The sequence below is a fragment of the Salvelinus sp. IW2-2015 genome, unplaced genomic scaffold (genome assembly GCF_002910315.2).
Source record: "Salvelinus sp. IW2-2015 unplaced genomic scaffold, ASM291031v2 Un_scaffold2406, whole genome shotgun sequence".
Classification (NCBI taxonomy): Eukaryota; Metazoa; Chordata; class Actinopteri; order Salmoniformes; family Salmonidae; genus Salvelinus; species Salvelinus sp. IW2-2015.
Window position 1 is genome coordinate 68,278 of NW_019943727.1, and position 26,453 is coordinate 94,730.

The 26,453-nt window shown below is 40.4% G+C and overlaps 3 protein-coding genes across 4 annotated transcripts; 1 reads left to right on the plus strand and 2 right to left on the minus strand.

Moving 5' to 3' along the window:
• Nucleotides 1-977: 977 nt before the first annotated feature.
• On the minus strand, nt 978-8,599 carry poll (polymerase (DNA directed), lambda). The gene is made up of 8 exons (XM_024141115.2): nt 8,543-8,599; nt 8,198-8,327; nt 7,600-8,021; nt 7,186-7,500; nt 5,675-5,848; nt 5,340-5,468; nt 1,928-2,096; nt 978-1,629 (listed from the first exon to the last, which is right to left on the minus strand). The coding sequence occupies exons 2-8, from the start codon at nt 8,304-8,306 to the stop codon at nt 1,268-1,270; spliced, it is 1,680 nt and encodes a 559-aa protein (XP_023996883.1). The 5' UTR covers nt 8,307-8,327; nt 8,543-8,599; the 3' UTR covers nt 978-1,267.
• Nucleotides 8,600-8,780: 181 nt separating this feature from the next.
• Nucleotides 8,781-11,025, plus strand: dpcd (deleted in primary ciliary dyskinesia homolog (mouse)). 2 transcript variants are annotated; one of them, XM_024141116.2, is made up of 6 exons: nt 8,781-8,889; nt 9,119-9,199; nt 9,322-9,446; nt 9,672-9,805; nt 10,174-10,276; nt 10,823-11,025. In XM_024141116.2, exons 1-6 carry the CDS (start codon nt 8,796-8,798, stop codon nt 10,925-10,927), a joined length of 642 nt encoding a protein of 213 aa, XP_023996884.1. In that variant the 5' UTR covers nt 8,781-8,795; the 3' UTR covers nt 10,928-11,025. The 2 variants fall into 2 exon arrangements, with proteins under 2 accessions (XP_023996884.1, XP_070296412.1); XM_070440311.1 differs by having other exon boundaries at nt 8,797-8,889; nt 9,149-9,199.
• A 2,092-nt stretch (nt 11,026-13,117) lies between these two features.
• fgf8b (fibroblast growth factor 8 b) lies at nt 13,118-18,884 on the minus strand. The gene is made up of 5 exons (XM_024141117.2): nt 18,130-18,884; nt 17,965-18,001; nt 17,060-17,249; nt 14,694-14,800; nt 13,118-14,324 (listed from the first exon to the last, which is right to left on the minus strand). Exons 1-5 carry the CDS (start codon nt 18,186-18,188, stop codon nt 14,031-14,033), a joined length of 687 nt encoding a protein of 228 aa, XP_023996885.1. The 5' UTR covers nt 18,189-18,884; the 3' UTR covers nt 13,118-14,030.
• Nucleotides 18,885-26,453: the final 7,569 nt, after the last annotated feature.

The following is a 26,453-nucleotide window of genomic DNA, read 5'->3' on the forward strand; positions in this document are numbered from 1 at the left end:
GTTTGGTTTGCCAGTGCTGTGATAAGATAGTGTGTAAAACAATGAATGTGAAGAATMTATCTGCACTGTATGTGTGTTAGCCAGACAGTGTTAGAGGAATGATTCCATAAATTTAGCAAATTAACTGCCAATATGCCAAAATTTCATTTAAATAATGCAGTCAATCCACAGCCATACTCTGGCTCAAATCAGTTGATAGGACTTAGATAAATTGTAAATGCAACAATTACTAATATTGCATCATATAATAGCGCACACAGCTTTCCAAGAAAACCAGACATTTATGGTCTTTTTACACATGAGGCGAAAGCGGGAGGGAGCAGCAGCCTTCTCAAATGAACAGTAAAGTTGATTGCATTTGTTTTGAAACTGGGCTGTCTCCCGGGCGTCAGCCAGGTGCCCCGTTCAAAGCCCATGTCGGAAGTCAGCTCAGAACAAAAGTGATGTAATTAAGCACGTGGAACAATGAGTAGGATTCTGTGTTTTCACATACAAAAGTGATTGCTTTTGCTAAAAATGCTTTATCTGCCTTCCCAATGAAAACTAGTTTGAAAAATTCAAACATACAGTATTTATTGGAAAAGAGATGTATGTTTCTGGACCATGCACCATGCTGCCTTGTCGACTACATGATCGAGCAGCACAGATTACTGTTGGATTTGTGAAGGGCGCTCCTCCCTCACCGCTTTTGCCCGTTAATGTCAATGGCCATGGGCTGGGCTGGGTGTGGCGTACTCGGTCACATCTTTAGTTCCATGTGCGCAACGTGATGGGTGTTGAGTTGCATTTCTCACCACCACTCACTTTGCAGGCTGACCTATGGTGAAGKAAAAAGAGCCCGCTGGCTCTTACCTCAGCCAATCATKTTTGAGAGCGAGGACAGGCATTAATYAAAAAGAACAGAGGTTTAATATTCAATTCTTTATAGTAATAAACCAATAATAAACACAAAGTTGTAAAAACAAGGATTCCTTAAGTGATTGTTAAAAGTAGTGTTTAATATTTCTGTAATCACCATTATCTTCATAAAAACATACCAAGCAGTCACCATGCATCTTAAGTGTTTTTCCTAATGTAAAATGAGATTATCATACAATTCAAGTCTAAAATCACAGTTGACATGTTAATATGACACTGTCTGAAATCTGCATACATAAGCATGATCTTCACCTCACCACTATCACCATCATAATTTGTCTGTAAAAATATAGAAATATATAACTTATGCATCGCCTCATACCACCAGTGTTAAAAACATCATCACCAGTCACCAGTCTCTTTCCTGAGGTTCCCTGAAAGGTATTCCCAGATGGGTGAAGACATCCTTCTCAGTGAGCGTGGGTAGTGGTGTCCCCCCATACACCTTCAAACTTCCTTGTCTCAACACGTCGCTGTTCAATGAGTGCTCTGATAGGCTCATGCGTTTTGTCTTGGCCAATGCCCTCATAGAGCGGTTAAAATGTGCCGAGCCGGTGAAGTACATGAGGGAGCAGGCGAACTCGCCGTAGGGCACCACGATGATGTCGAGGCGGCGGTGGAGCCGGCCAGGTCCTGGCAGACGACACACYCCCATATACTTCTTCTGCTCGCCACTCTCCTCATGGCTGACTAGGTCGTCCGTCAGGAAGCCTGAATAAATAAAAAATTTAAGAACAASAACCGGGTCGCATTCATTAGGGCACACCGTAGCAAAATGTTTTGAAACAGAAAACACAAAACGATCACGCCTAGTGAATTATGATCCAGCTCTCAGCTTATCCCACTATTAAATACTTTAAATAAAAAAATAAATGATGAATAATATCACGTTGAAAGAAGATGAATTGTCAATACAAGAGAGAAAAAAAACTTCATGTAGCTATAATTGGTTGGGAATTCACCGACAGTTAATAAATCAAATGTCCTGTATTTGGACGTGCCCTCCTACCGCTCTGGTGAAGGCTCTGTAACACTTTGCTAAAGACACCCCGGTGGGACTTCCCGTCTGGGTGAGAGATGAGGACGTCAACATCGCCACACGTGTCCTTCCCCCGGCGGTACGAACCACAGGCCATGGCCAACAGGCCAGGGTCCAGAAACTGAGCTGCCTCCTTCACCTATACAGTAGAAAAGGACAGGGATATGTTACAGTTTGTCATGGAATAACAGGGCTGCCTCCTTCACATATAGATACTGTACAACAGGAGAGGAACAAAGTAACAGTTTGCGATATCCAATAATTGTTTTGAGTTGGTAGCCCTTTACACTCGTACCTGTACCCGTATACGTGTTGAAAATGGCAGATTTGGGCACTAATAAGCAGCTAAATTGGGACATAGTAGCTGTACAGTAACTATACATGACGTCAGAGCTCAGGCTATGCGCTTCACAGCGCTGTATGGGTTTGGACTGACAGCCATTCTGAACTTGAGCACCGCGCGCGTTAAGAAGTTGCCACCATCTCTCCCAGTACTTGGGCAACATTTGCAATTTTTTGAGGGAAATGCTTTAAGTTAAGACGACTCTATGTACTTTGAAAGATGAGACTGAAGATTGAAGATTATTATAAATACCACTTTGATGTCACACAAGCAAACCAAACACCCGTGAGTCCAAATGTGCACTTCACATCTCCATATCATAAAAGTCATGTCATATACKGTGTCAGCGTTTATGATCACTATGTTTGATGTACAGTTACAAGGTGACATGGCGTCATACCCTGGTTGTTCTGAACAGAATGAGACGATGTTTGTTTATTCTGAAGATAATTTGCCACCTGAATGCACTCATGACTCCTTTCTATGCACCAAAATTACAATCCGTTTCTCTGAATGACCTGGTGAAAGCCCAACTTATAACTTAGCTAGTCATGTTGCCTATAGAACAAGCTTTCATGCCRACATGACCCAGATTGTGATTTATAATAGACTGTTTTGGGATCGTGTAAACAGCAACAGTAATTGTGTGATGGCGGYAATGCAAGGTTGTGTTTTAAACTAAACAACTACAAGTGTGCTTGCTCTAGTTCCTCAATGGCACAGCTAGGAGAGGTCAAAAAGTACCTTATAGTTGAAGACTTCTTTGAATCATAAAAGTGCATTGAAATTGCTTAGTGCACACTTTGGATAGGTGTGTGGCAACTTGGAGACACCAGTTAGTCCTCTCACTCAAACCCTTGTAACTTTTTTGTCTTATGTTGCACCTACCCCACATTTTTCAGGAATACTGTTATCYTGTTACTGAATGTATCCAGAGTATTTTCAGATTTCCTTATCAACAAATGCGGTGAAAAGTACAGTAAACATAAAATGCACATAAAATCAACAGTGTAATGTTTGGATTCAGTCTTGTGTCAGGTGAACTGTTGTGTGCTCACCTTTGGTCTAATCATTTATCTCCAAACTGTTCCCTTTCAATTGCTACCATGGTTATGCATATGCTTTTCATATTTATTCTGTAAGAAGCATTTCAATTTAGCCCTATCCATATAGGCCAATTCCCACAAGTGTAAAGGGTTAATGACTGAATCATTCCAGACTGGGCCATTTTTGTGCTTATTTACGATATTGTAGTCGCATTCTCATTAAATATTCATTGTATGGCAAAAAAAATAAAAAMAAGGCTTAATTCATTCATTTAGACTTCATTTTCAACATGATACAACCTAACTGATAAAACGGCACAGTTTTGATTTGTAAAGCTCAATTAGAGTATAGTCTTGCACATCATGATATATCATCAATGTCAAATATCACAATATTCAATTTAATCACATAAATCGCCCAACTCTAGACCACACTGAATTAGCTTGTTCCACATACAGTGAAAAATGTTACCGTTTGGGATACAATATATGGTGGGGGCTCTCTCACCTATACAACAGAACAGGGACATTTTGTTTGTTTGAAATACAGTCAAATCTATGGTGGGGGTAGCCTGGGAATCCAAATTGAATCGCTGTTTCCCTATTGTTTTTCTGATACACTATTGTGTTTCACTATTGTCTCAGTTAAAAAACAACTGTGTAAAAGAGCAATTCAGCTTGGATRCCAAACCAGTGGTGGGGAGGACCACTTTGCATACAATGTATTTATAATGAATGGTTWTGGGTTCTAGACTATGTTTCAAAGTTTTCCCCAGTAATGTTCTCTCAGGGGCCTTCATTATAACAGAAAGTTTGGTTTGTTTCTCGTTCATATTTGGACTCAAAATAACATGTTGTACACATGTTGAATCTTCAAGACAAGTCCTCAAATTGTATTTATATTACCTACTTGAAATTAGAAAAGAAAATGGTYTATTTTCATAAAGCCTTGCCGGTCAACAGGTAAGCATTAACCGTATTCAAGCAAGCCAGATACATTTTGACGACACTACATATTATCTTGACAAGCCACAAGTCAAAAGGACACATGCTATAGTCATCTTTCTAATCTGCACTTTATATCTGGCAGCCACGAAAGCAACAGGGAAATCCAAGTAATACTATATGAAAACAACTGGCTTTGTACCCGGTGCTCCCAGTGACCAGGGCCACGTTTCATTCCAGGATTATGTTCCCTCCCCTTCACAGATCTGATAGGACTGGACAGGTGAAAGCAATAAGGCGGAATCACAGAGCTAGATAGAGGACTCATCTTTGTATCTGTGCCATTATACATGCGACAATCTCCATTTTAAAGTAGTCKATTTTCTTCTTCTTCATTGGCTGATTGCTCCCAACTCATAGGACTCCCCACGCAGTTGACTACTTTAAAGTGGTGAAAGCCCTCAATGGCAATGTCCATGCTAAAACGGGTTATATCCATGATGAGTCCTCTATCTGTATGGGCGGAATCTACAGTAGATGAGTTCTTGCTTTACACCCACCCWGTTGTCTCAGATCCATGAAAGGGAGTMAACGGAGGCAGGGGGGAGGAAACACCTTTCTGGAATGAAACACAGCCCTGGTATCTGCTGACATATGATGCGCCAAGTTTCTAAGAGTGAGTTCCCCCCCTTTGGGATGCGGCCGGCAGGACTCTGACAGAGAGTGGGATGTCTGCTTTCTCCATCACACACAGACCAGGCTAGGAGAACTGGACTGACAGTCTGCTTAGGGGCCAAGGCAAACTTAAAACATCTGAACTTGGCTTTGAGGTTCCGTAGCATTTCACTTTACAAGATCTCTTGTTCGCAAGGGGGTTAGAATACTGGACTGGAGACACTTTCCTAAAGAAACTCTCTTAACCCCACTAGATGAAGTGGGAAGAAGAGGTCTGTTTAGTCTATAACTAATATACTGTTAGAATGTRACATTTTAACATTGATTGACCTTTAATGTGGGTGCTTGAGACAATAAGAGGGAGARGTGTTACCGTTTTTTCAATGGTGGCTGCCTCTTCTCTGGGCATCCGGTCCAGAAAGTCGTCGTAGTGTTTGAGTCCAATTATTTGGTTGTGGTTCAGATTGGCCTTGGTGCGGATGTCCTCCAAAGTGCGGAACCCCTAAGATGGAAAATATATATTTTTTTTTATCTCATGTCAAATCGATTTGTATCACACTATCAAACACTAAAATAACTGCACACTCCACAATACAAAAATAACAAATCTTACACAGTCATAGCAGTGTTGCATGCAAAATCAGAGAGCGAGAAAGAGAGACACACACAGACAGAGAGACTGACTGTGTGACAACCAATCCATCTAACCTGTGTGTACCAAAGCTGGGCAGTCTTGGCCCCTGCCCCCCAGATATTGGTGAACATCTCCAGTACTGGCACTGCCTCTCCCAAGTGATCTATCTTACGGAGGTGCCCACTCTCCATGATCTCCATGACCTTGTCAGCCATCTTCTTGCCAATGCCCTGGATCTTACAGGCCTCCTYAAATTTGACAGGCATGGTTTAGTTAATTACAAGGAGTTAAAAGGCCCACTGCAGCCATTTTTATACTAATATCAAATCTTTCTGGATAAAAATGATGTACCTTACTGTAATAGTTTTCCATTCAAATGGTCAAAAATAAACAAAAATGGATTTTAAGCAAAAAAACAATTTTCTGAAGCAAGAATTTAGCAAGGACTGTCACAGTGGGGAGGGAAAACAGAAAACTAGCTGTTATTGGCAGAGAGGTTTGGAACTCTGTTACTGGTCTACTAACTAATTTARCAAGCTAAAACTCCCATTCTTTGGGGAAAAACCTGGGTGAAGAGAGGAGCTGTGCCAGCGTATTTWATTTGMGTTACTTTAATTGRTATCATTTTTGTATTTATATTGCAAGAAATGGCAGTTACAGGTGTTAAAAAAWMSKAAWAWRRRRWAYMTRKAAKSGGGGGSKKRWKCCRRCRRCKYGSCRRCCCCCGCCGGTACTCAGCAGCACAACCTTATTAAAAAAACCTTGTCAAACCATGCAGATTAGTAGGTCCTGTGTAGATTGTGTTTTCAACAAATGAAGCAACTATCAGGAAATAACATTGATCACATTGTCACACTTTAACTCTAACTCCACTATACACGTCAAGTTGCTTTTCCATCAGCATCTCGTCAATGTGACGTTTTACTTGCTACACAGAGCACGTTGTTTTGAGAGCGGAGAGGAGCAGAGGGGGAGTGTCTGTATTCTATTTTTCCTACTGTAATATACATATTAATTGATTATGCGTAAGTACAATAGCTTTGGCCCAGTTTTTRGCAGGTACTAGTGGTTGTACTAAATTATCCTCTAATTTTACAAGTTGCTAGATAGTCAATGTAGCTAGCTAGCTAGTAGTAGCAGCTTCGTGACTTCAGAAATCTATGTAAATAACCATCGGTGTATAGCTGAGGCCATTCACAAGATAGAATGAACACGATTCTTGAACTTGACGCAACACGCAGCTATCATTGATTTAAAAGGAAGCATTTCCTCAATGGCTTCATCGGCTGTTGTACAATATGATACAAAACACAGTAAAACAGAWTTTTTACTGCACTGGGCCTTTAAAGACTCCTTTCAGGCCACTTGAAATTGAACCAGCAGCAATCAATTTATGCATCCATCAATACACGATTCATGCACCCATCTTGTCAATAACAGGGATGCAGTTGCGTAAACCAACCAACCACATTTCACAATGTTTGCAATAGTGTGAATAGAGAGACAGGAATTAATTATGATGACACAAATACAAAATAGCCGACCATAATCACCAACTATGCAGATATGGGACTAAATAACCTACCTCATAGGACGTGATAGGCTTGTGGTAGCTCTTGAGGGCGTTGACGGCTTTGGAGTAGCCCAGCGCTCTCCATCTGTCCCCCTGGTGCGTGTAGGCCTTGGCCAGCACCTCCAGTTTATCTGTGATGTGCTTGTTGTGGTTGTCAACCTTGGACTGGGAGGACTGGGCACACACCCACRTCCCTGAGAGAGGCTTCTGTTGGGGGTCTGAGGGGGCAGTGGTGGTACTGGGGGTCTCGTCCTTGTGGTGCAGGCCACTGATCAGAGCCTCCAGATCGCTCTGGGAGACGCCATATTCATCTTTAGTGTCTTGGACCTATGTATACATGAAGTAAAGAAGTGCATGATTAGGGACAGAAGAAGCTATCATGCAGTGACAGGGTTATGGTTAATGGTTATGTGGTCGTCAACCTACAGTCTCTTTTGACTCATCTGGTTTTATTTCATCAGAGATCGGCTGCTTCATGTCCTGTGTGGCTGGAAGTGGGATACTGTTGAGCACGTCTTCTTTGACACCGTCCTTTGTAGTTTCAATGTCTTTGTCTGGGTTGAGTAGGCTGTAGTCTGTTGTATCCAGCAGTCTCTGCTCACTGATGCAGGTGCTGAGCCAGGTGCACTTCAACAGATAAACTCCAGAGGGCAGCCTGTCCACTTTGAGCAGCCTGAGAGCCCTGTCACAGTCCATACTGTCATCCACTACTACATGGGTGACTGTGGGACAGAGGGAACTCTCAGTTTGGCCTCCATTCTGGACAATCTGTCTCTGGAAGATCTGACATCTGGCGTTCCCGATGCTGGCTGGTAATATGTGTATGGTGACGCCCTGGAAAACACTCCCTGAAATGGGATTGTGAAAAAGTAGTTTTACACACACACAGGGCTTGTTCAACATCGACTGCTGACTGATCTACAAATCTAGCGTCATAAAATCATTATTATTTGTAGATCTGTCAATCAGTCACAATGTGCCCAAAATGCATTACGAATGTGATGCTCTCAAACACGGCCCACACCTGTAACAGGTACAGTTTCATTCCTCTTTGGTGGGGGGGCATCCTTTTCCTCACGTGCCCCTGCTCTCTTCACTTTGGGGAAAGCTTTCATAATTCCGTAGGCAGACATTTCGCCAGGGAAAGGGGAGCCCTGAAAAATATAAAACAGAATGTGACAACTGACACCGGCTAGCTAGCTAACTTTAGCTAACTAGCTAAGTTAGCTAGCAAACGGACAACAACAGCGGCATTTAACTGTTTTGAACAGCTGGGATTCACTCACTCCACTGAAATATGTTACGTTATATACTTATTAAACTAATTTACTATCATTGGTCAATAAACTTTTGAAAATACATGTTTTACCCCTTTGGACGACCAAAACACAAACCAACGTTACAATGCAGATGGTTTAAAAATAATTTAACTTCCGGTTCGATATAGACCTATTTTTAGTTTTTGCACGACAAAGTTAAATATTTTTCGAGAAAATATTGTAAACCATTATGTATTATTTATTGAGTAAATGTAAACATGTTTTTGACAGATTATGTAGTTTAAAAAAATGAAAAATGTATTGTACGTTTCACGATGACCTCCGTTGCCGTGGCTACACGTGATGTTTCAGGAAGTGTCAGTTTTTTGCAATATGGCTGTGCAGAGCTGGTCAGATCTTCTAAAAGCATCCACGAAAACCGCTTTAATACACGATGGTGAGTGAAACAGAGAGATATAGACAAATTATCATCATTWTTGTGTTTTGTATCACAACATTTACCCTTGCATTCATCTAGTAAGACTTCAGTGTCAATTATAAGCTCGCTAGCATTAGCTGCTAACTAACACTAACTTTCACTTAGCCTAGCAAATCTGTTTAGCAAAGATGAAAGCTAATTCACATTTAAATGCATTTCTATTGGTGCTTTCCAAACCTCTTTCCAGGGAAAAGGAAGGTACACTATCTCTTTACAGATGGGAWAGAAATGGCAGAAGAATATGACTTGACAACAGATGAGCTCCTTGGTAAYTTTGTTTCAGATTAGACATCTTCTAAAAAAGTATCCTGCATTAGCGACATTGCTTCCTGTGCATTATATTATTTCCACTCTCAGCTGTTGTTACTTACATGTATRCTTACTTTGCAGTACGAAAGTGGCGTTCAAAAAGCACCTTGAAGGGACAGGGACCATGGGAGATAGAAGTCGGAGAGCCAGTCCCATCTACTGTAGCCTGTTTGGAATCAGATGTTATCAAGGAAAACTGTTCAAACGTGAGTTGTATTATACAATATTTACATCTGTTATATTTCAGGCCATGATCTAAATTGCTAATTGATTCTAGTTCACTATCACCAACAGTACTCATCCAAATGTGTCAACTAATACTTTTACGATTAACTTCTGGAATTAACTTCATTTTCATCATTTCACTATTAAATTAATCATCAATAATCAGTATGCATTTAACAGTACAATGCTCTGTTGTATTTCCTCAGCCTGTATTTATGCGCAAAGACACAAAGACCAGTTTCCTGTGGAGAGTCCGGAACCTTCCCTACCCCAAAGAGGTCTACAATATTTCAGTGGAGCCTGATCAACGATGCTGCATCATACGAACAAATAACAAAAAGTAACATCCGAATAGCCTCTATTCCACTCTCATGCCAAAATGCTTTAAWAGTTAAGCATACAGTTGATATGTTTCCCCTCCTTYGAAATCTACTGATAAACTGCTAGGCCTATATCACTTCAGATATCGTTAACTACAGGTRCCTGAAAAGTGATACCACATTCAAAGTCTATATAATTTCTACAGTTGTAACTTCTTCACAATGGAGAAGGCCTCCTATATTTTCCTTTATTTTCTTTGTCAGTGCTTGTTACAGTTCCGCATATGTAAGTGAGGCTGGCTCTCCTATAGGTGGCACTGTTGACAAAAATATTGATCTCTTGCCTTCAAGAAACCCTTTTCTCACTATGGTGCGTTATCCTTTGCAGGTACTACAAGAAGTTTAATGTTCCAGATCTGGACCGAAGCCAGCTGCCATTGGATAGTTCTGCGCTCAACTTCACCCACGCCAATAACACGTTAATCGTCAGTGTAAGTACTCCTGACAACAACAACAACTAACAAACCAACTACAGTACTTCTCAAATCCCACCTTGGATGATTTTACACTGCAACTCTTATATCCAATATACAGAGACTGATAGGCAAACTTGAGGCTAAACTGTAAGTTGATACTGGAGACTAGATTGAAACTATATTTTTGTATTCGTCTCACTTGTATCAGAACACMCCTATAAACTCAAGGGATCGAATCATTGAATTAGTTAGTAGGCTATCCTAATGTTTGTTCTAAGTATCTGATGAAGAGATTGACCGTTACTTTATGTGTATACCTATCATAATCGGTTTCTCTGTGCTATTCGATTTCTTATTCCTTGTGTTTGTTCAAATTGGCACCCTATTCCCTATATACCGCACTACTTTTGAGCCCGACTCTGGTTGAAAGTAGTGCACTATATAGGGAATAAGGAGCCTCTGTGTTAACCCACTTCAGGCCAAACATTACACTACAGGATGTACATGGAAGGGAAAGGGGTTTCTGTAGAGGTAATTACCTATTCTGTCTTTCCTTTCAAGTACAAGAAGCCCAAGGAGATATTAACGCTTGAGCACGAGCTACTCCGGGAGGTGAAGAAACTGAAGGGAACCAATGAAGGGGACGTCGACTGCAAAACTCAATGAAGTCCCAGTGTGGATCTGAGGGGATGTCACTCAAACAAGTCGTTTTTGATTTGCACTGGTGATGCAGTATCCTGTATGTTTTCTACTCTGATTTCTGGTTCTCAAGGGGATTCCACTATTGGAAAAATTTTGCGCAGTGCCTTTTCCATACTTTCCATTGTGTTTATTGCGGTCGGGGCGGGGGGATGTGGAATTGAGACACTGAATTACAAACATAGTTACTTGTTTAAACTTGTTAGTTTTTGATAGAACACTTATAAGTGTTCTGTCAAAAAGATACATTTGAGAAATGTCACTGCTGTTCTGTAAAAAGTTCTGAATTGTTGTTGTCGAGATACGAACAATTATTGGGTTTAATACGTGATGTTGTCCGTTGAAGATGAATACAATTCCATAACATTGTTAACAACTGTCTCTACATCTCTCCTTTCCCTTAACTATGCAAACTATTAGTTGTTAAAATAGTCCAAACGCAGAGAGTTCATCCCCCTCCCACAATTCTTGGTCTCCTTCCCTTGTAAAACACTTTAACACACAATGCCTTTTCCCTATTCTTTCCACACACACAAACACACACACACTGTTCTCGACGGGGTCGCCCTTACAAGCACGTCCCATTTGTGTTAACTGAATACCCTTATGCTCATGATTGTGCAGCCCAGAGTAGGCCACCCTGAAAGCCATTATGGCCGAGCTAGCCAGCACTAGCAGGCCTTACTGGTCCCCTGAGCCTGGCCCTGTCCTCCAGGGGGTGACTTTACTGGCCCAGAGTCCTCCAACAAATCCTCTCGCAAACCCCAAGACTGGGGATAGCCAAGGATAGGTATGGAGCTTGGATGACAGAAGCACTATATTACTGGGAAGTGAACAAGTCGTATACTTCTTTGTAAATATAGGTTCTTGCATGACAGTAGTATTGAATTACTGCAAAGTGGAAAAAGGTTGTAGTCTCTTTTGTAAATCGAGTACCACACTGAGCCACAGTGAGAAACGTTATCTGACTGAATGCTTGCTAACTTTGACCATCAAACTCTAGAGAGATGAGTAACAAGACATTATATCTGACTAAGTTAATATGACTGAGGTTTGACCATCAAAGTTTGATTGAATGAAATGAAAACTGAAGTGAAATTTGACTGATTGACTTTTTACCACAATGTGTTATTGTATAGCAGCTTACCTAGAGCAGTTCAAAACGAAACATAGATGCTGCATGAAAAGAAAAKAATGCTGCAAAAAAGGAACAATTCCATTTAAATATAGATTCCTCTAACCTAGTAGTGATTCCTTGCATTTCTATGACTCTATGTGCCTAACCAAGTGAGCAGTACAAGGGCTAAACACYGCGACTAAACCACAGGTCACTCACTATTGTGCTTTGCATACTTCCTAAAGGGGAGGAGATATGTCATGGGATTTGGGAACCAGATCCAACCAAAGCATAAGATCTGAGAAAAAAAGGCTCAACTAATTTCTCAAATCAAGAGTGGCTGTTGGATTGCTTTGACTTTGTGTTGTCCAAATAAAATATTGGACACGGAATTAAACGACCATTTGGAGGGTGATTTGCGTACACTGCTGTCTTTTCTCATTTGGCAGAGCAGGATAATGCTTCAATTAAAGTGCATGATGTGTTCTAGTAGCCATTGAGCCATGAGGATAGCCATTCATTTCTCAATAGGAGTAACAATAATAACACTAAAAGTTCAGGGTTTTTATCCTGTCAGATTTATTGAACCTTTTTGATCACAGCTTTTATTGTCCTCAAAGCTGGCGACGCTTTGCGCTTAGCTATATATTGAAAAACCATTCCTCATATTTGGAATCCGACCTTTAGCAAACAACCAATAGGACATCCAGACTTCAAACAGTGAGAACGAGAGAGAAGGGAATAGAGAGGGTCTGCTCTGATTCTGTTGTGCAGCCAGGCCGACCGGGTCTTCTTCCCCGTCATCTGATTCTGTTGTGCTGCCAGGCCGACCGGGTCTTCTTCCCACTGTCATTTGGCCTCTGCCGGTCATGCTCAGTTGCTCCTGGGAAAGAGAGGAGGTTTTCTTTCTGCCACGTCCTTTCATTCCCGAATGCCTCTTCCCAGCCATTCCCRCTRTRWSKSSSMGRSKCARWTTMRSKCACWSWGKSCCSMMYRMCTRTRMCTRTRRCTCCRTCCKTCCCTCCRTCCTGTGAGACTAGCTTCTTTTTGATAACTGACCCCTCCTCGTGTTATTATTCGAACCCACTATTGTATAACATGTCCTTTTATATGAGGGCCACAAAGGGCCCATTTGATCACAGGGTTACGGTGTGTGATCGTGAGATATGCAACTACATGGTGGTAACCTTTGTCTCGAAAACAAAATTGTGGGCTGACCTCATCTGCTTTTAATGCATAGCCCCAGCTATTCAGGCCCAAGTCTCACTTGCTGAGCACATTGAATTGCAGTAGCCTGTCACAGATATTGCCCCTCAGTTATCTGGGTCTCCAGTTTTTTAGGCAACGTTAGAACCTTTGGGACCCCAAAGTGACCCAGCTAGACAAATGGTTAGAAACGGCGCATTGACTCAAAATTATTTTGTGATTTTAATATACACTCTACAATAAATATTTCCATCATTTAAAAGTATTTTACAAATCTTCCAATTAAAAATATATTCATATATGTAGAAAACAGACTAACGAAAATGGCCTCCTAAATGCAAAATAATGTGTTTTACATGTATTTACTGTTAATTAGTTGATGCAACCACATGATGATCCAAASATAGCTGCCATGTAATGTGTATTCATTATTTCTCTCTCATAACATCCTCTCTTTATAGCTGAGTAGGGTTCTCACTAAGCCCAAGATGTCCTTTCTTTCATTCATTCAAATCTCATCGAGTGCTTGAGCACTAAAATCGTCCTCTGGTTATAAAAACTCTTTCCTACGAATCAACCTCGGTCTGACGTAGCAGATTAGATAGCCTACTRATTGTTTTAGACACAATCCAGTACAAAACATAACAAAAGGAGTCATTGCAAGGAGCAGAAATGTGGTAGTGGTATTTTGTTTGGTGTATTCCCCTCCCTCCCTATTCTTCCTCTTCTTCTTCGTCTGTTCTTTCCTCAGTGGGCCCCTGAGCTGTGGTGATGGGTATGTTTAGTCCTCCGAGGGTGGAAGGGGACCACAGGGAGGGGGAGGACATCAAAGGGCTGGGTGGCACCCAGGAGGTGGCCCCTGGGCTGGCGTTTCATGAAGTGAGCCTCCCTCTGGTGTTGCTTGGTCCTGGAGGCCTTGCGGGGTCTTCCTTTACGTGTAAAGGCCATGTACCAGCCCTCATATTTAGCATTCTGGAGAGCAGTGTAGTTGTTCTCCAGAACGATCTCTGTGAAGATGCAGTCTTTGCCGCGACCCTTCCGCTGTTAGGGAGAGAGAGAGGGGTGGGTGGGTGTGAGGGTGAGAGACGGAARGACAGAATGAGTTAATAAGGAGTCAGTCTCTGAGGATGTTAAAATATTGTTTTGACAAGTAAATGTCCTATCAATCCTTCAAGTTTCTTCCCAAATCATGTCCAACTCCCTACAAGGGCTTTTCTGGTCATAACTCAAGTGAAGAGCCTTACACAGGACAGACATAACTTTTCTCTGAAACGTTGTACTCATGGTCACAGACAAAATGATGACAGAACTTATTGAACTCAACCGACCTCCAGGGCTCACATGAAAAGAGACGTACATTTCAATGTGACTTCCCTAAATAAAGGATTAATACATAAATCTAATATTTACCTTGCCAATCAATTTCCCCGTCTTGTTCATGCAGATGTAGTAGCCAGTCTTTGCCCCTTTGATCCGAATACGACTACCAAACGTGTCCGTCTCCACCACAAGTTTGGCTAGAAAAACATAAAACACATAATATTCTTAACTTTATTCAGCTCAGATACAATGCACAATGATTCTCAAGCTTATGAGGTTATTCTATTTTGTGAACACGATATGCATGCTTTTGTAACTTTGAGCTAAAACCCTTGTGAAAAATAATCCAATAGCGGTATCATTTGAGACCGAATTGAACTTGAAGACTGTGAGACTATGCCGGCCCAGTAGTATTGACGTGATGACATCAGAAAGGGTGTGAAGTTATTGTAATGACTGGTTCAGAGGACTACATTTAACCTCGATCTAATAACCTWAAGTTATGTATTATATTATAATGACTTTAGCAGTGTTGTACMACTCGTTATCATGGCATCAACCTTGCATGCAGCGGGGAGAAAAGTATTGTATATGGCAAAACATTCAAACATAAATTAAAATCGAAACATTGGCAAAAAACACTAAAGTCTTTTAGAATAGCAGCAAGTGGCTTTGACTTRGCACTGAGCCATTGTCATTGAACGGCTATAAAATGCCGAGCTACGCTCCACTTAGATGATGGGGAGGAAGGAGGAACGAGGGAGTGAGAGAACATAGCGGTCAGCGACACAGCCACAAAAGCACCGAGCAGTGGTCAGATTTGGGCCTGCTACAAGAGTGACACCCACTTTGGACATGCACGCTCGAGCCAAGGCGAGGTGTGTGTGTGTGTTTGAGGGAGAGGGAGATGGAGATGGAGATGAAGAACAGAGAGAGAAAAGAGGGGATAAAATGAAGATGCTGACTTCACCGCTTATTATAAACCGAGTCATACATTGAGTTGTAAAGCAATGAAAATTCCTCATTAAATGACACTCCAAAAAGCAGGCAGCAGGCATAGGGAGAAATAGATGGTTGTGGTGGAAAGATGGCTAGACAGACCAACAAAAAAAACGTTGGTGACAGGAATTTGCTCCCTTTAAATTTCAGACAATTATTTCCTTGTGGGGAGAAACAATTCCCAACCTCGCATAGATTTAATCAAAACAGCGGTCTATATTGTACACTTTGTCCGTAGGCTATACTCTAAGAATTTTTTTCTTCTAAAAGGGTTCTTTATCTGTCCCCATAGGATAACCCCTTTTGTTCCCAGGTAGAACCATGTTGGGTTCCATCTAGAAACCTCTGTAGAAAGGGTTCTACATGGAACCCGAAAGGATTCAATCTGCAACCAAAAAGGGTTCTTCAAAGGGTTCTCCTATGGGGACAGCCGAAAAACCTTTTAAGGGTCTAGATAGCACTTTTTTTTTTCAAATAGTGCACAGGAGGCCTATGAATACGTCTAGACCATCACTGTTGAGAAATACAACGTGTTAACTTCATGTGGATGAAACAATGCGATGAAGTTGCCCTGAGAAATGTTGTGCTAATTATTCCACTTGGCAGAAATGCAGTTGACCCAAACCCTTCCAAAACAATGCATTGTTTCTAAGGGCCATTCAGCACCACTCTGGATAAGTGAGTTAAAACAATTCTGTTTTATCAATGACATTTATCACATTTTTGTAATTCTCGTGGCAAATGTCAATCAGTCACTGATATTTTAAACCACTAAATCGCATGTAAAAATGTCGTACTTTTTTTTGGTATATTTAAGCAGATATGAATGAATTTATGTTTTGTTCAAAGGATGGACTTGAGAGAGCTACTGTATATTTATAACATTTAAATATTTCGCTATTTGAATATTCATTGACATGTGTCCATCAAAGACCAATGGGGGACAGAATTAAACAAAAACACATTCGCCTCAAATAACTTTGGGTAAAAAATAGGGCATCTCAAGGTTATGAAAATTGCAAGTCATATTTCTTTCTTTCAGCCGCTTCTGAGAGGGTAAGCTACTCAGTAACTGTTAAGAAGGTTGAAAGTAAGACGAGTTCTGATGTGTTTACCAGATATTATGAGTGGGTTTCTCCCGAGAATCCCAGTCCAGAACAATACTATAGAATCCATTTCGAATGCATTTTCTCATTCCCGCCGCCTACTCAAACCTAAACTTCTTCATGCTAAATAGAACTGTTTGCTTTTTAAATGGTAACATTTTCATAATATACCTAATTTTCTTCTCCGATAGGCCTACATGACTTGTAAATTGACGTGTCCATAAGTAGATTTAAGTCATTTCAAAATATGGAATAGGCCTAGGCCTGTTATATCCTACAATTATTACGAAGATGCGTAGGCCTACTTGAAGGCACCCATTTCGTGCTAGGCGTGATTTATTCGTTTCTTACCGTGCACAGCTCCGTCGTCGCCCATGGCATTCACTTTCTTATTGCCCAGAACCTGGACATGTTTGCCGCTGGTCCGGCTGTAGAGCTGGTAGGTCCGAATCAACCGGCGGCTCATCCGGTCAGACAACCGGCACTGCTCGTTCACATGGTGCTTGAAATTAGGAGGTGGGGAGTGGGACTGCACTGTGTTCTATCAAACAAGAAAAACACATACAATAAAAATGCATGAATAAAAACATTTAAGTATAAAAATAAAAGCATAAATGAGAGAATAGCTGAACTGATAATTAACGCTAATTGATGTTCAGTCTAAATGAATGAGAAGCAGATCAAGTTATTTTCCAACTAAAACATATTTATATATTTCAATGAACACCAATCATATGCTTTTCATATGGAGTTCGGCTATAGGCATTTCAAAGGGAATTGCGGGCACATGGCTTTCAGAAGAGAAAAAGTGCCCTTGTACGGMGAGTGTTTGGGGAGATGCACGCAGCGAGTCCGCTGTCCTCACTCGAGATGACATGCCTATGATAGGTTGTTTTACCACGAATGATCTTTCACCCRCATCTCCCTTAGCTATATCCCTTAACGATTATTTTTCAATTCAGCCATACGCCATCCCCATATGTTTTAACAATTACCTTTTAGGCTCGCGTTTACGTCTTTTCAAGATGTTTGACTTGTTGCCAACTGCTTAGGGCTCGTAATAAAATGTTTTCATTGTTATTACACWTTTACTGCAGATATGCAAACGAATTGGATTAATATCAATAAGAATAAAAATGCTTGTAAATGGGTATAATTAGTRGCATTGATGGACTGAAATCTTTTTAAGGGGCTATGAAATGTTATTGTATGCCCATTGCTCTGCAAACTTCATAAAAATGCATGCAAGTTCGTACCTGTGTGTAAAAACACAGCGCTAAGAACTGAAGTAACCTGAAACATAAAAAAGAAAAAATAATAAGATTTATGTTTCATATACATTTCCAAATATGTCAAGTAACTGTATAGGCCTATATAGCAAATTCCTTAAATATTAACAGTTCAGTAGTATAATAACTCACAGGTAGCCTAATCTCGATGTTCTAAGCCTCATATTGAAATAAGTCAAATATTTCTTCATGAATTCCACTATTCCAATTCCACATAAGTTCTCTGGGAAATAACAGTCCTTCCCATCGGGAATTTCAGCTTGGATTTTATCTCCCTTCTGTTACAGCTTATAAATTGATAGCCCGACGATGGAGATCCAGAAACAACTGAAGGTTCGGTCCAATGTTCCAGGTAGGATTCACATTCACTCATTCACAATAAAACGTCCCGGGACTATTTAAAGACGTTCATGTGGTCATCCAGAATTACAAGTCCAGAGATCGCACTGATAAAGCGACCACCGTTATTCCACAAGTCGGTCAATTCCCTCTCGTGTCAATCATCCCTCCTCTGAAGAATTCAAGGTCTTCTTTGATGTTGCTTAGTAGAGATAATGTATATCCCGGTTGCTTTCGTGGAATTGTAATACATCCGTATGCACTGGTGGGATGGAATTATTACGCGCATGGAGATTCGCCTATTTGTATGCATATTTTACGCGCGACAGTGAGGAGATGCATGTCCATTCAATCATTTTAAAAAAATGGAATCTTGCATAGATATGAATTAAAAATGGTAGCAAAATGTATAGTTCTATGTATTTGTAGCCACTGGTGATGTTTGCCTCTCAAAGAAACGCTGTTAGATGGTCGATATAGCGCGGCTCCAATGTCAACTTCCCACACGCGTGTTTCTTGTGGTCCGGTTTACTTCAGAATACAGCGGCTCCTGCCCTCAACATTTAAATACTTTCACTTGCGAGAAAGGCAATATCCTTYCAGAGAGCAGGCGGAGCCTTTGGTGGGAGATAGTAACAGGCTGAGGAGGACTGAAAGTGGCATGTATTGATTGACACCTGACTATGTTGAGGTATTTCACAAATATGAGGAACATTAATTGACAAGGCTTTGTGCCTTATTAGGCTACTTCCAGTGTTGGGATTGTTCCCGATTTCACAAGTTATCAAACATGAATGTTTCAGCTCAATTCTTGATAGTATAAGACATGAACAATCACGAACAAACCTATTAATTGTTATTTGTCAACAAATCAATCAACTAATTAATTTCCAATAAACCATGAATAAAGGTTAAATACAAATATTTATATAATGTAGATATTGGCCCAACTGCATCACACAACAGAATAGCAAAGAAACCAAGCCTCTGTTCCCTGGAATCTACTTAAGAAAATATACAGCTACATTAACCTCTTCCCCTCACTGCAGGTTAGTGGTTGTTTCAACTGCAGGGTTAGGTGGTTGTTTCATACTGCAGGTTAGTGTTGTTTTTCATTACTGCAGGTTAGTGGTTGTTTCATACTGCAGGTTAGTGGTTGTTTCATACTGCAGGTTATGGTGTTCATACTGAGGTAGTGTTGTTCATACTGCAGGTTAGAGGTTGTTTCATACTGCAGGTTGTGGTTGTTTCATACTGGGGTTAGTGGTTGTTTCATACTGCAGTGTAGTGGTTGTTTATACTGGAGGTTAGTGGTTGTTTCATACTGCAGGTTAGTGGTGTGTTTCATACTGCAGGTTAAGTTGTTATACTGAGGTTAGTGGTTGTTTCAACTGCAGGTAGTGGTGTTTCATACTGCAGGTTAGTGGTTGTTTCATACTGGAGGTTAGTGTTGTTTATACTACTTAGTTTCATACTGCAGGTTAGTGGTTGTTTCATACTGCAGGTTAGTGGGTTTTCATACTGCGGTTAGAGTGTGGTTTCATACTGCAGGTTAGTGGTTGTTTCATACTGCAGGTTAGTGGTTATTTTCAACTGCAAGTTAGTGGTTGTTTCATACTGCAGGTTAGTGGTGTTTCATACTGGAGGTTAGGGGTGTTTATACTGGAGGTTAGTGGTTGTTTTCAATTGCAGGTTAGTGGTTGTTTCATACTGCAGGTTAGTGGTTGGTTTCTCATGGTGTGTTGTTTCATACTGAGTTTAGTGGTTGTTTCATACTGGGGTTAGTGGTTGTTTTATACTCAGGTTAGAGGTTGTTTACTGCAGGTTAGGGTTGTTTCATACTGCAGGTTAGTGGTTGTTCATACTGCAGGTTAGTGGTTGTTTCATACTGCAGGTTAGTGGTTGTTTCATACTGCAGGTTAGGGTTGTTTCATACTGCAGGTTTGTGGTTGTTTCATACTTCAGGTTGAGGTTGTTTCATACTGCATGTGGTGGTTGTTTTCATACTGGAGGTTAGTGGTTGTTTCATACTGCAGGTTAGTGGTTGTTCATACTGCAGGTTAGTGGTTGTTTCATACTGGGAGTTTAGTGGTTGTTTCATACTGCAGGTTAGTGGTTGTTTTCATACTGGAGGTTAGTGGTTGTTTCATACTGCAGCGTAGGGGGTTGTTTATACTGGAGGTTAGTGGTTGTTTCATACTGGAGGTTAGTTGTGTTTATACTGGGAGGGTTAGTGGTGTTTACATACTGCAGGTTAGTGGTGTTTTCATAACTGCAGGTTAGGTGGTTTGTTTATACTGGAGGTTAGTTTGTTGTTTCATACTGCAGGTTAGTGGTTGTTTCATACTGCAGGTTAGTGGTTGTTTCATACTGCAGGTTAGTGGTTGTTTCATACTGCAGGTTAGAGGTTGTTTCATACTGCAGGTTAGTGGTTGTTTCATACTGCATGTTGGTGGTTGTTTCATACTGCAGGTTAGTGGTTGTTTCATACTGCAGGTTAGAGGTTGTTCCATACTGGAGGTTAGTGGTTGTCAGTGGTGGTATAAGTACCCACTTGTCATAGTTGAGTAAAAGTAAAGATAGCTTAATAGAACATTTCTCAAGTAAAAGTGAAAGTTACCCAGTTAAAATCTACTTGAGTAAAAGTCTAAAAGTATTTGGTTTTAAATATACTTAAGTATCAAAAGTAAAAGTATAAATAATTTCACATTCCTTATATTAAGCAAACCAGATGGCACAATTTTATTTTTATTTTTTATTTATGGATAGCCAGGTGCACACTACAACACTCAGACATAATTTACAAACYAAGCATGTGTGTTTAGTGAGTCTGCCAGATCAGAGGCAGTAGAGATGACCAGGGATGTTTTCTTGATAAGTTTGTAAGTTCGACCATTTTTCTGTCCTGCTAAGCCTGCGAAATGGAGTGAGTACTTTTGGGCGTCAGGGAAAATGTATCGAGTAAAAAGTACATTATTTTCTTGAGGAATATAGTGGAGTAAAAGTAAAAGTTGACAAAAATATACATAGTAAAGTAAAGTACAAATAATATAAGTAGTAAAGTAAAGTACAAATAATATAAGTAGTAAAGTAAAGTACAAATACCCCAAAAAACTACTTAAGTAGCACTTAAAAGTATTTTTACTTAGGTACTTTACACCACTGGTGGTTGTTTCATACTGCAGGTTAATGGTTGTTTCATACTGCAGGTTAGTGGTTGTTTCATACTGCAGGTTAGTGGTTGTTTATACTGGAGGTTAGTGGTTGTTTCATACTGCAGGTTAGGGGTTGTTTCATACTGCAGGTTAGTGGTTGATTCATACTTCAGGTTAGTGGTTGTTCCATACTTCAGGTTAGTGGTTGTTCCATACTGCAGGTTAGTGGTTGTTTCATACTGCAGGTTAGGGGTTGTTTCATACTGCAGGTTAGTGGTTGTTTCATACTAGAGAGATGAGGTTAGTGTTGTTTCCATACTGCAGGTTAGTGGTTGTTTTCATACTGCAGGTTAGTGGTTGTTTCATACTGCAGGTTAGGGTGGTTCATACTGCAGGTTAGTGTTGTTTCATACTGCAGGTTAGTGGTTATGTTCAACTGCAGGTTAGTGGTTGTTTCATACTGCAGGTTAGTGGAATGTTTCTACTGGAGGTTAGTTGGTTGTTTATCTGGAGGTTAGTGGTTGTTTCATACTGCAGGTTAGTGGTTGTTTCATACTGCAGGTTAGTGGTTGGTTCCATACTGCATGTTGGTGGTTGTTTCATACTGGAGTTTAGTGGTTGTTTATACTGGAGTTTAGTGGTTTTTTACTGCAGGTTAGAGGTTTGTTCATACTGCAGGTTAGGGTTGTTTCATACTGCAGGTTAGTGGTTGTTCCATACTGCAGGTTAGTGGTTGTTTCATACTGCAGGTTAGTGGTGTTGTTTCATACTGGGCAGTTAGAGGTTGTTCCATACTGCAGGTTTGTGGTTGTTTCATACTTCAGGTTAGTGGTTGTTTCATACTGCATGTTGAGTGGTTGTTTCATTGGAGTTTAGTGGTTCGTTTCATACTGCAGGTTAGTGGTTGTTCCATACTGCAGGTTTAGTGGTTGTTTCATACTCGGAGTTTAGTGGTTGTTCATACTGCAGGTTAGTGGTTGTTTCATACTGGAGGTTAGTGGTTGTTCATACTGCAAGGTTTAGTGGTTGTTTCATACTGGAGGTTAGTGGTTGTTCATACTGGAGGTTAGTTGTTGTTTATACTGGAGGTTAGTGGTTGTTTCATACTGCAGGTTAGTGGTTGTTCATACTGCAGGTTAGTGGTTGTTTATACTGGAGGTTGTGGTTTTTCACACTGCAGGTTAGTGGTTGTTTTCATACTGCAGGTTTAGGGTTGTTCATACTGCAGGTTAGTGGTTGTTTCATACTGCAGGTTAGGGTGTTTCATACTGCAGGTTAGTGGTTGTTTCATACTGCATGTTGGTGGTTGTTTCATACTGCAGGTTAGTGGTTGTTTCATACTGCAGGTTAGAGGTTGTTCCATACTGGAGGTTAGTGGTTGTCAGTGGTGGTATAAGTACCCACTTGTCATAGTTGAGTAAAAGTAAAGATAGCTTAATAGAACATTTCTCAAGTAAAAGTGAAAGTTACCCAGTTAAAATCTACTTGAGTAAAAGTCTAAAAGTATTTGGTTTTAAATATACTTAAGTATCAAAAGTAAAAGTATAAATAATTTCACATTCCTTATATTAAGCAAACCAAATGGCACAATTTTATTTTTTATTTTTATTTATGGATAGCCAGGTGCACACTACAACACTCAGACATAATTTACAAACGAAGCATGTGTGTTTAGTGAGTCTGCCAGATCAGAGGCAGTAGAGATGACCAGGGATGTTTTCTTGATAAGTTTGTAGTTCGACCATTTTTCTGTCCTGCTAAGCCTCGCAAATGGAGTGAGTACTTTTGGGCGTCAGGGAAAATGTATCGAGTAAAAAAGTACATTATTTTCTTGAGGAATATAGTGGAGTAAAAGTAAAAGTTGACAAAAATATACATAGAAAGTAAAGTACAAATAATATAAGTAGTAAAGTAAAGTAAAAATAATATAAGTAGTAAAGTAAAGTACAAATACCCAAAAAACTACTTAAGTAGCACTTAAAGTATTTTTACTTAGGTACTTTACACCACTGGTGGTTGTTTCATACTGCAGGTTAATGGTTGTTTCATACTGCAGGTAGTGGTTGTTTCATACTGCAGGTTAGTGGTTGTTTATACTGGAGGTTAGTGGTTGTTTCATACTGCAGGTTAGGGGTTGTTTCATACTGCAGTTAGGTGTTGATTCATACTTCAGTTAGTGGTTGTTCCATATTTCAGGTTAGTGGTTGTTCCATACTGCAGTTAGTGGTTGTTTAATACTGCAGTTAGGGGTTGTTTCATACTGCAAGGTTAGTGTTGTTTCATACTTCAGGTTAGTGGTTGTTCCATACTTCAGGTTAGTGGTTGTTCCATACTGCAGGTTAGTGGTTGTTTCATACTGCAGGTTAGTGGTTGTTTATACTTGCAGTTAGTGTTGTTCATACGCGGTTAGTGGTTGTTTCATACTGCAGGTTAGTGGTTGTTTCATACTGCAGGTTAGTGGTTGTTCATACTGCAGGTTAGTGGTTTTTATCTGCAGGTTAGGGTTGTTTCATACTGCAGGTTAGTGGTTGTTCCATACTGCAGGTTAGTGGTTGTTTATACTGCAGGTTAGAGGTTGTTTCATACTGCAGGTTATGTGTTGTTTCATACTGCAGGTTAGTGGTTGTTCCATACTGCAGGTTAGTGGTTGTTCCATACTGCAGGTTAGTGGTTGTTTATACTGCAGGTTAGTGGTTGTTTATACTGCAGGTTAGAGGTTGTTTCATACTGCAGGTTAGTGGTTGTTTCATACTGCAGGTAGTGTTGTTCCATACTGCAGGTTAGTGGTTGTTTTATACTGCAGGTTAGTGGTTGTTTATACTGCAGGTTAGAGGTTGTTTCATACTGCAGGTTAGTGGTTGTTTCATACTTCAGGTTAGTGGTTGTTTCCTACTGGAGGTTAGTGGTTGTTTCATACTGCAGGTTAGTGGTTGTTTCATACTGCAGGTTAGTGGTTGTTTCCTACTGGAGGTTAGTGGTTGTTTCATACTGCAGGTTAGTGGTTGTTTCCTACTGGAGGTTAGTGGTTGTTTCATACTGCAGGTGTGGTTGTTCATACTGCAGGTTAGTGGTTGTTTCATACTGCAGGTTAGTGGTTGTTTCATACTGCAGGTTAGTGGTGTTCCATACTGCAGGTTAGTGGTTGTTTTATTCTGCGGTTAGAGGTTGTTTCATACTGCAGGTTAGTGGTTGTTTCCTACTGGAGGTTAGTGGTTGTTTCATACTGCAGGTTAGTGTTTGTTTCATACTGCAGGTTAGTGGTTGTTTCCTACTGGAGGTTAGTGGTTGTTTCATACTGCAGTTAGTGGTTGTTTCATACTGCAGGTTAGTGGTTGTTTCATACTGCAGGTTAGTGGTTGTTTTCATACTGCAGGTTAGTGGTTGTTTCATACTGCAGGTTAGTGGTTGTTTCATACTTCAGGTTAGTGGTTGTTCATACTGCAGGTTAGTGGTTGTTTCATACTGCAGGTTAGTGGTTGTTTATACTGCATGTTAGTGGGTTGTTTCATGGCCCCATTGGACCAACCTCGATCTGCTGTTTTTCATTTTACATATACATATATATATATAATATATATAAGTAATATGTATTCCATGTGAATGCACAGCACAGAATGGTTTTCACATATAACATTCTAGAGGCTGTTGCTGCCTTCGATACAAATGTTCTCTTTCTCTCTGTCTCTCACACACAATCCATCTTGCTTCACGTTCACTGTCTGTGTTGGGTTCTTTATAGTTGTGCGTGTGTAGGTGACCTACACTACCATTCAAATGTTTGGGGTCACTTAGAAATGTCCTTGTTTTTGAAAGAAAAGCACATTTTTTGTCCATTAAAATAACATCAAATGAATCAGAAATACAGTGTAGACATTGTTAATGTTGTAAATGACTATTGTAACTGGAAATGGCTGATATTTCATGGAATATCTATATAGGCGTACGAGTCCCATTATCAGCAAATTTCACTCCTGTGTTCCAATGGCATGTTGTGTTAGCTAATCCAAGTTTATATTTTTAAAAGGCTAATTGATTAAATAGTACTCACAAAACACCAGTCTCAACTTCAACAGTGAAAAGGCGACTCCGGGATGCTGGCCTTCTAGGCAGAGTTCCCTGTCCAGTGTCTGTGTTCTTTTGCCCATCTTAATCTTTTCTTTTTCTTGGCCAGTCTGAGATATGGCTTTTTCTTGGCAACTCCTTCTTTGCAAAGGCCAGCATCCCAGAGTCGCCTCTTCACTGTTGACATTGAGACTGGTGTTTTGCGGGTACTATTTAATGAAGCTGCCAGCTGAGGACTTGTGAGGCGTCTGTTTCTCAAACTAGACACTCTAATGTACTTGTCTTCTTGCTCAGTTGTGCACCGGGCCTCCCTGTAACGATTGCCATCTGGAGAAGGAGAGGAGGACCAAGGTGCAGCGTGGTAAGTGGTCATATTTTTTAATAAAATATGAAAACACTTGACAAACAACAAAAACGACAAACGAACAGTCCTGAAAGGTGAAACAAAAGACTAAACAGGAAACAACCACCCATAAACAAAAGTGGGAAAACAGGCTACCTAAATATGGCTCCCAATCAGAGACAACGATAGACAGCTGCCTCTGATTGGGAACCACACCAGGCCAAACACACAGAAACAGAAAACCTAGACCTACAACATAGAATACCCAGACATAGAATACCCACCCACATCACACCCTGACCAAACTAAAAATAGAAACATACAAAGCAATCTACGGTCAGGGCGTGACACTCCCACTCCTCTTTCTATTCTGGTTAGAGCCAGTTTGCGCTGTTCTGTGAAGGAGTATAACACAGCGTTGTACGAGATCTTCAGTTTCTTGGCAATTTCCCACATGGAATAGCCTTCATTTCTCAGAACAAGAATAGACTGATGAGTTTCAGAAGAAAGTTATTTGTTTCTGGCCATTTTGAGCCTGTAATCGAACCCACAAAATG

What these genes read in the sequence shown, in the direction of transcription:
- fgf8b (XM_024141117.2), bottom strand. Translation starts at nt 18,188, where the DNA reads ATGAAGAAATATTTGACTTATTTCAATATGAGGCTTAGAACATCGAGA. An exon ending in CGACGACGGAGCTGTGCACG is followed by an intron (nt 14,801 to 17,059) that starts GTAAGAAACGAA and finishes ATGTTTTTCTAG; the next exon opens with CCAAACTTGTGGTGGAGACG. An exon ending in CGGGGAAATTGATTGGCAAG is followed by an intron (nt 14,325 to 14,693) that starts GTAAATATTAGA and finishes TCTCCCTAACAG; the next exon opens with CGGAAGGGTCGCGGCAAAGA.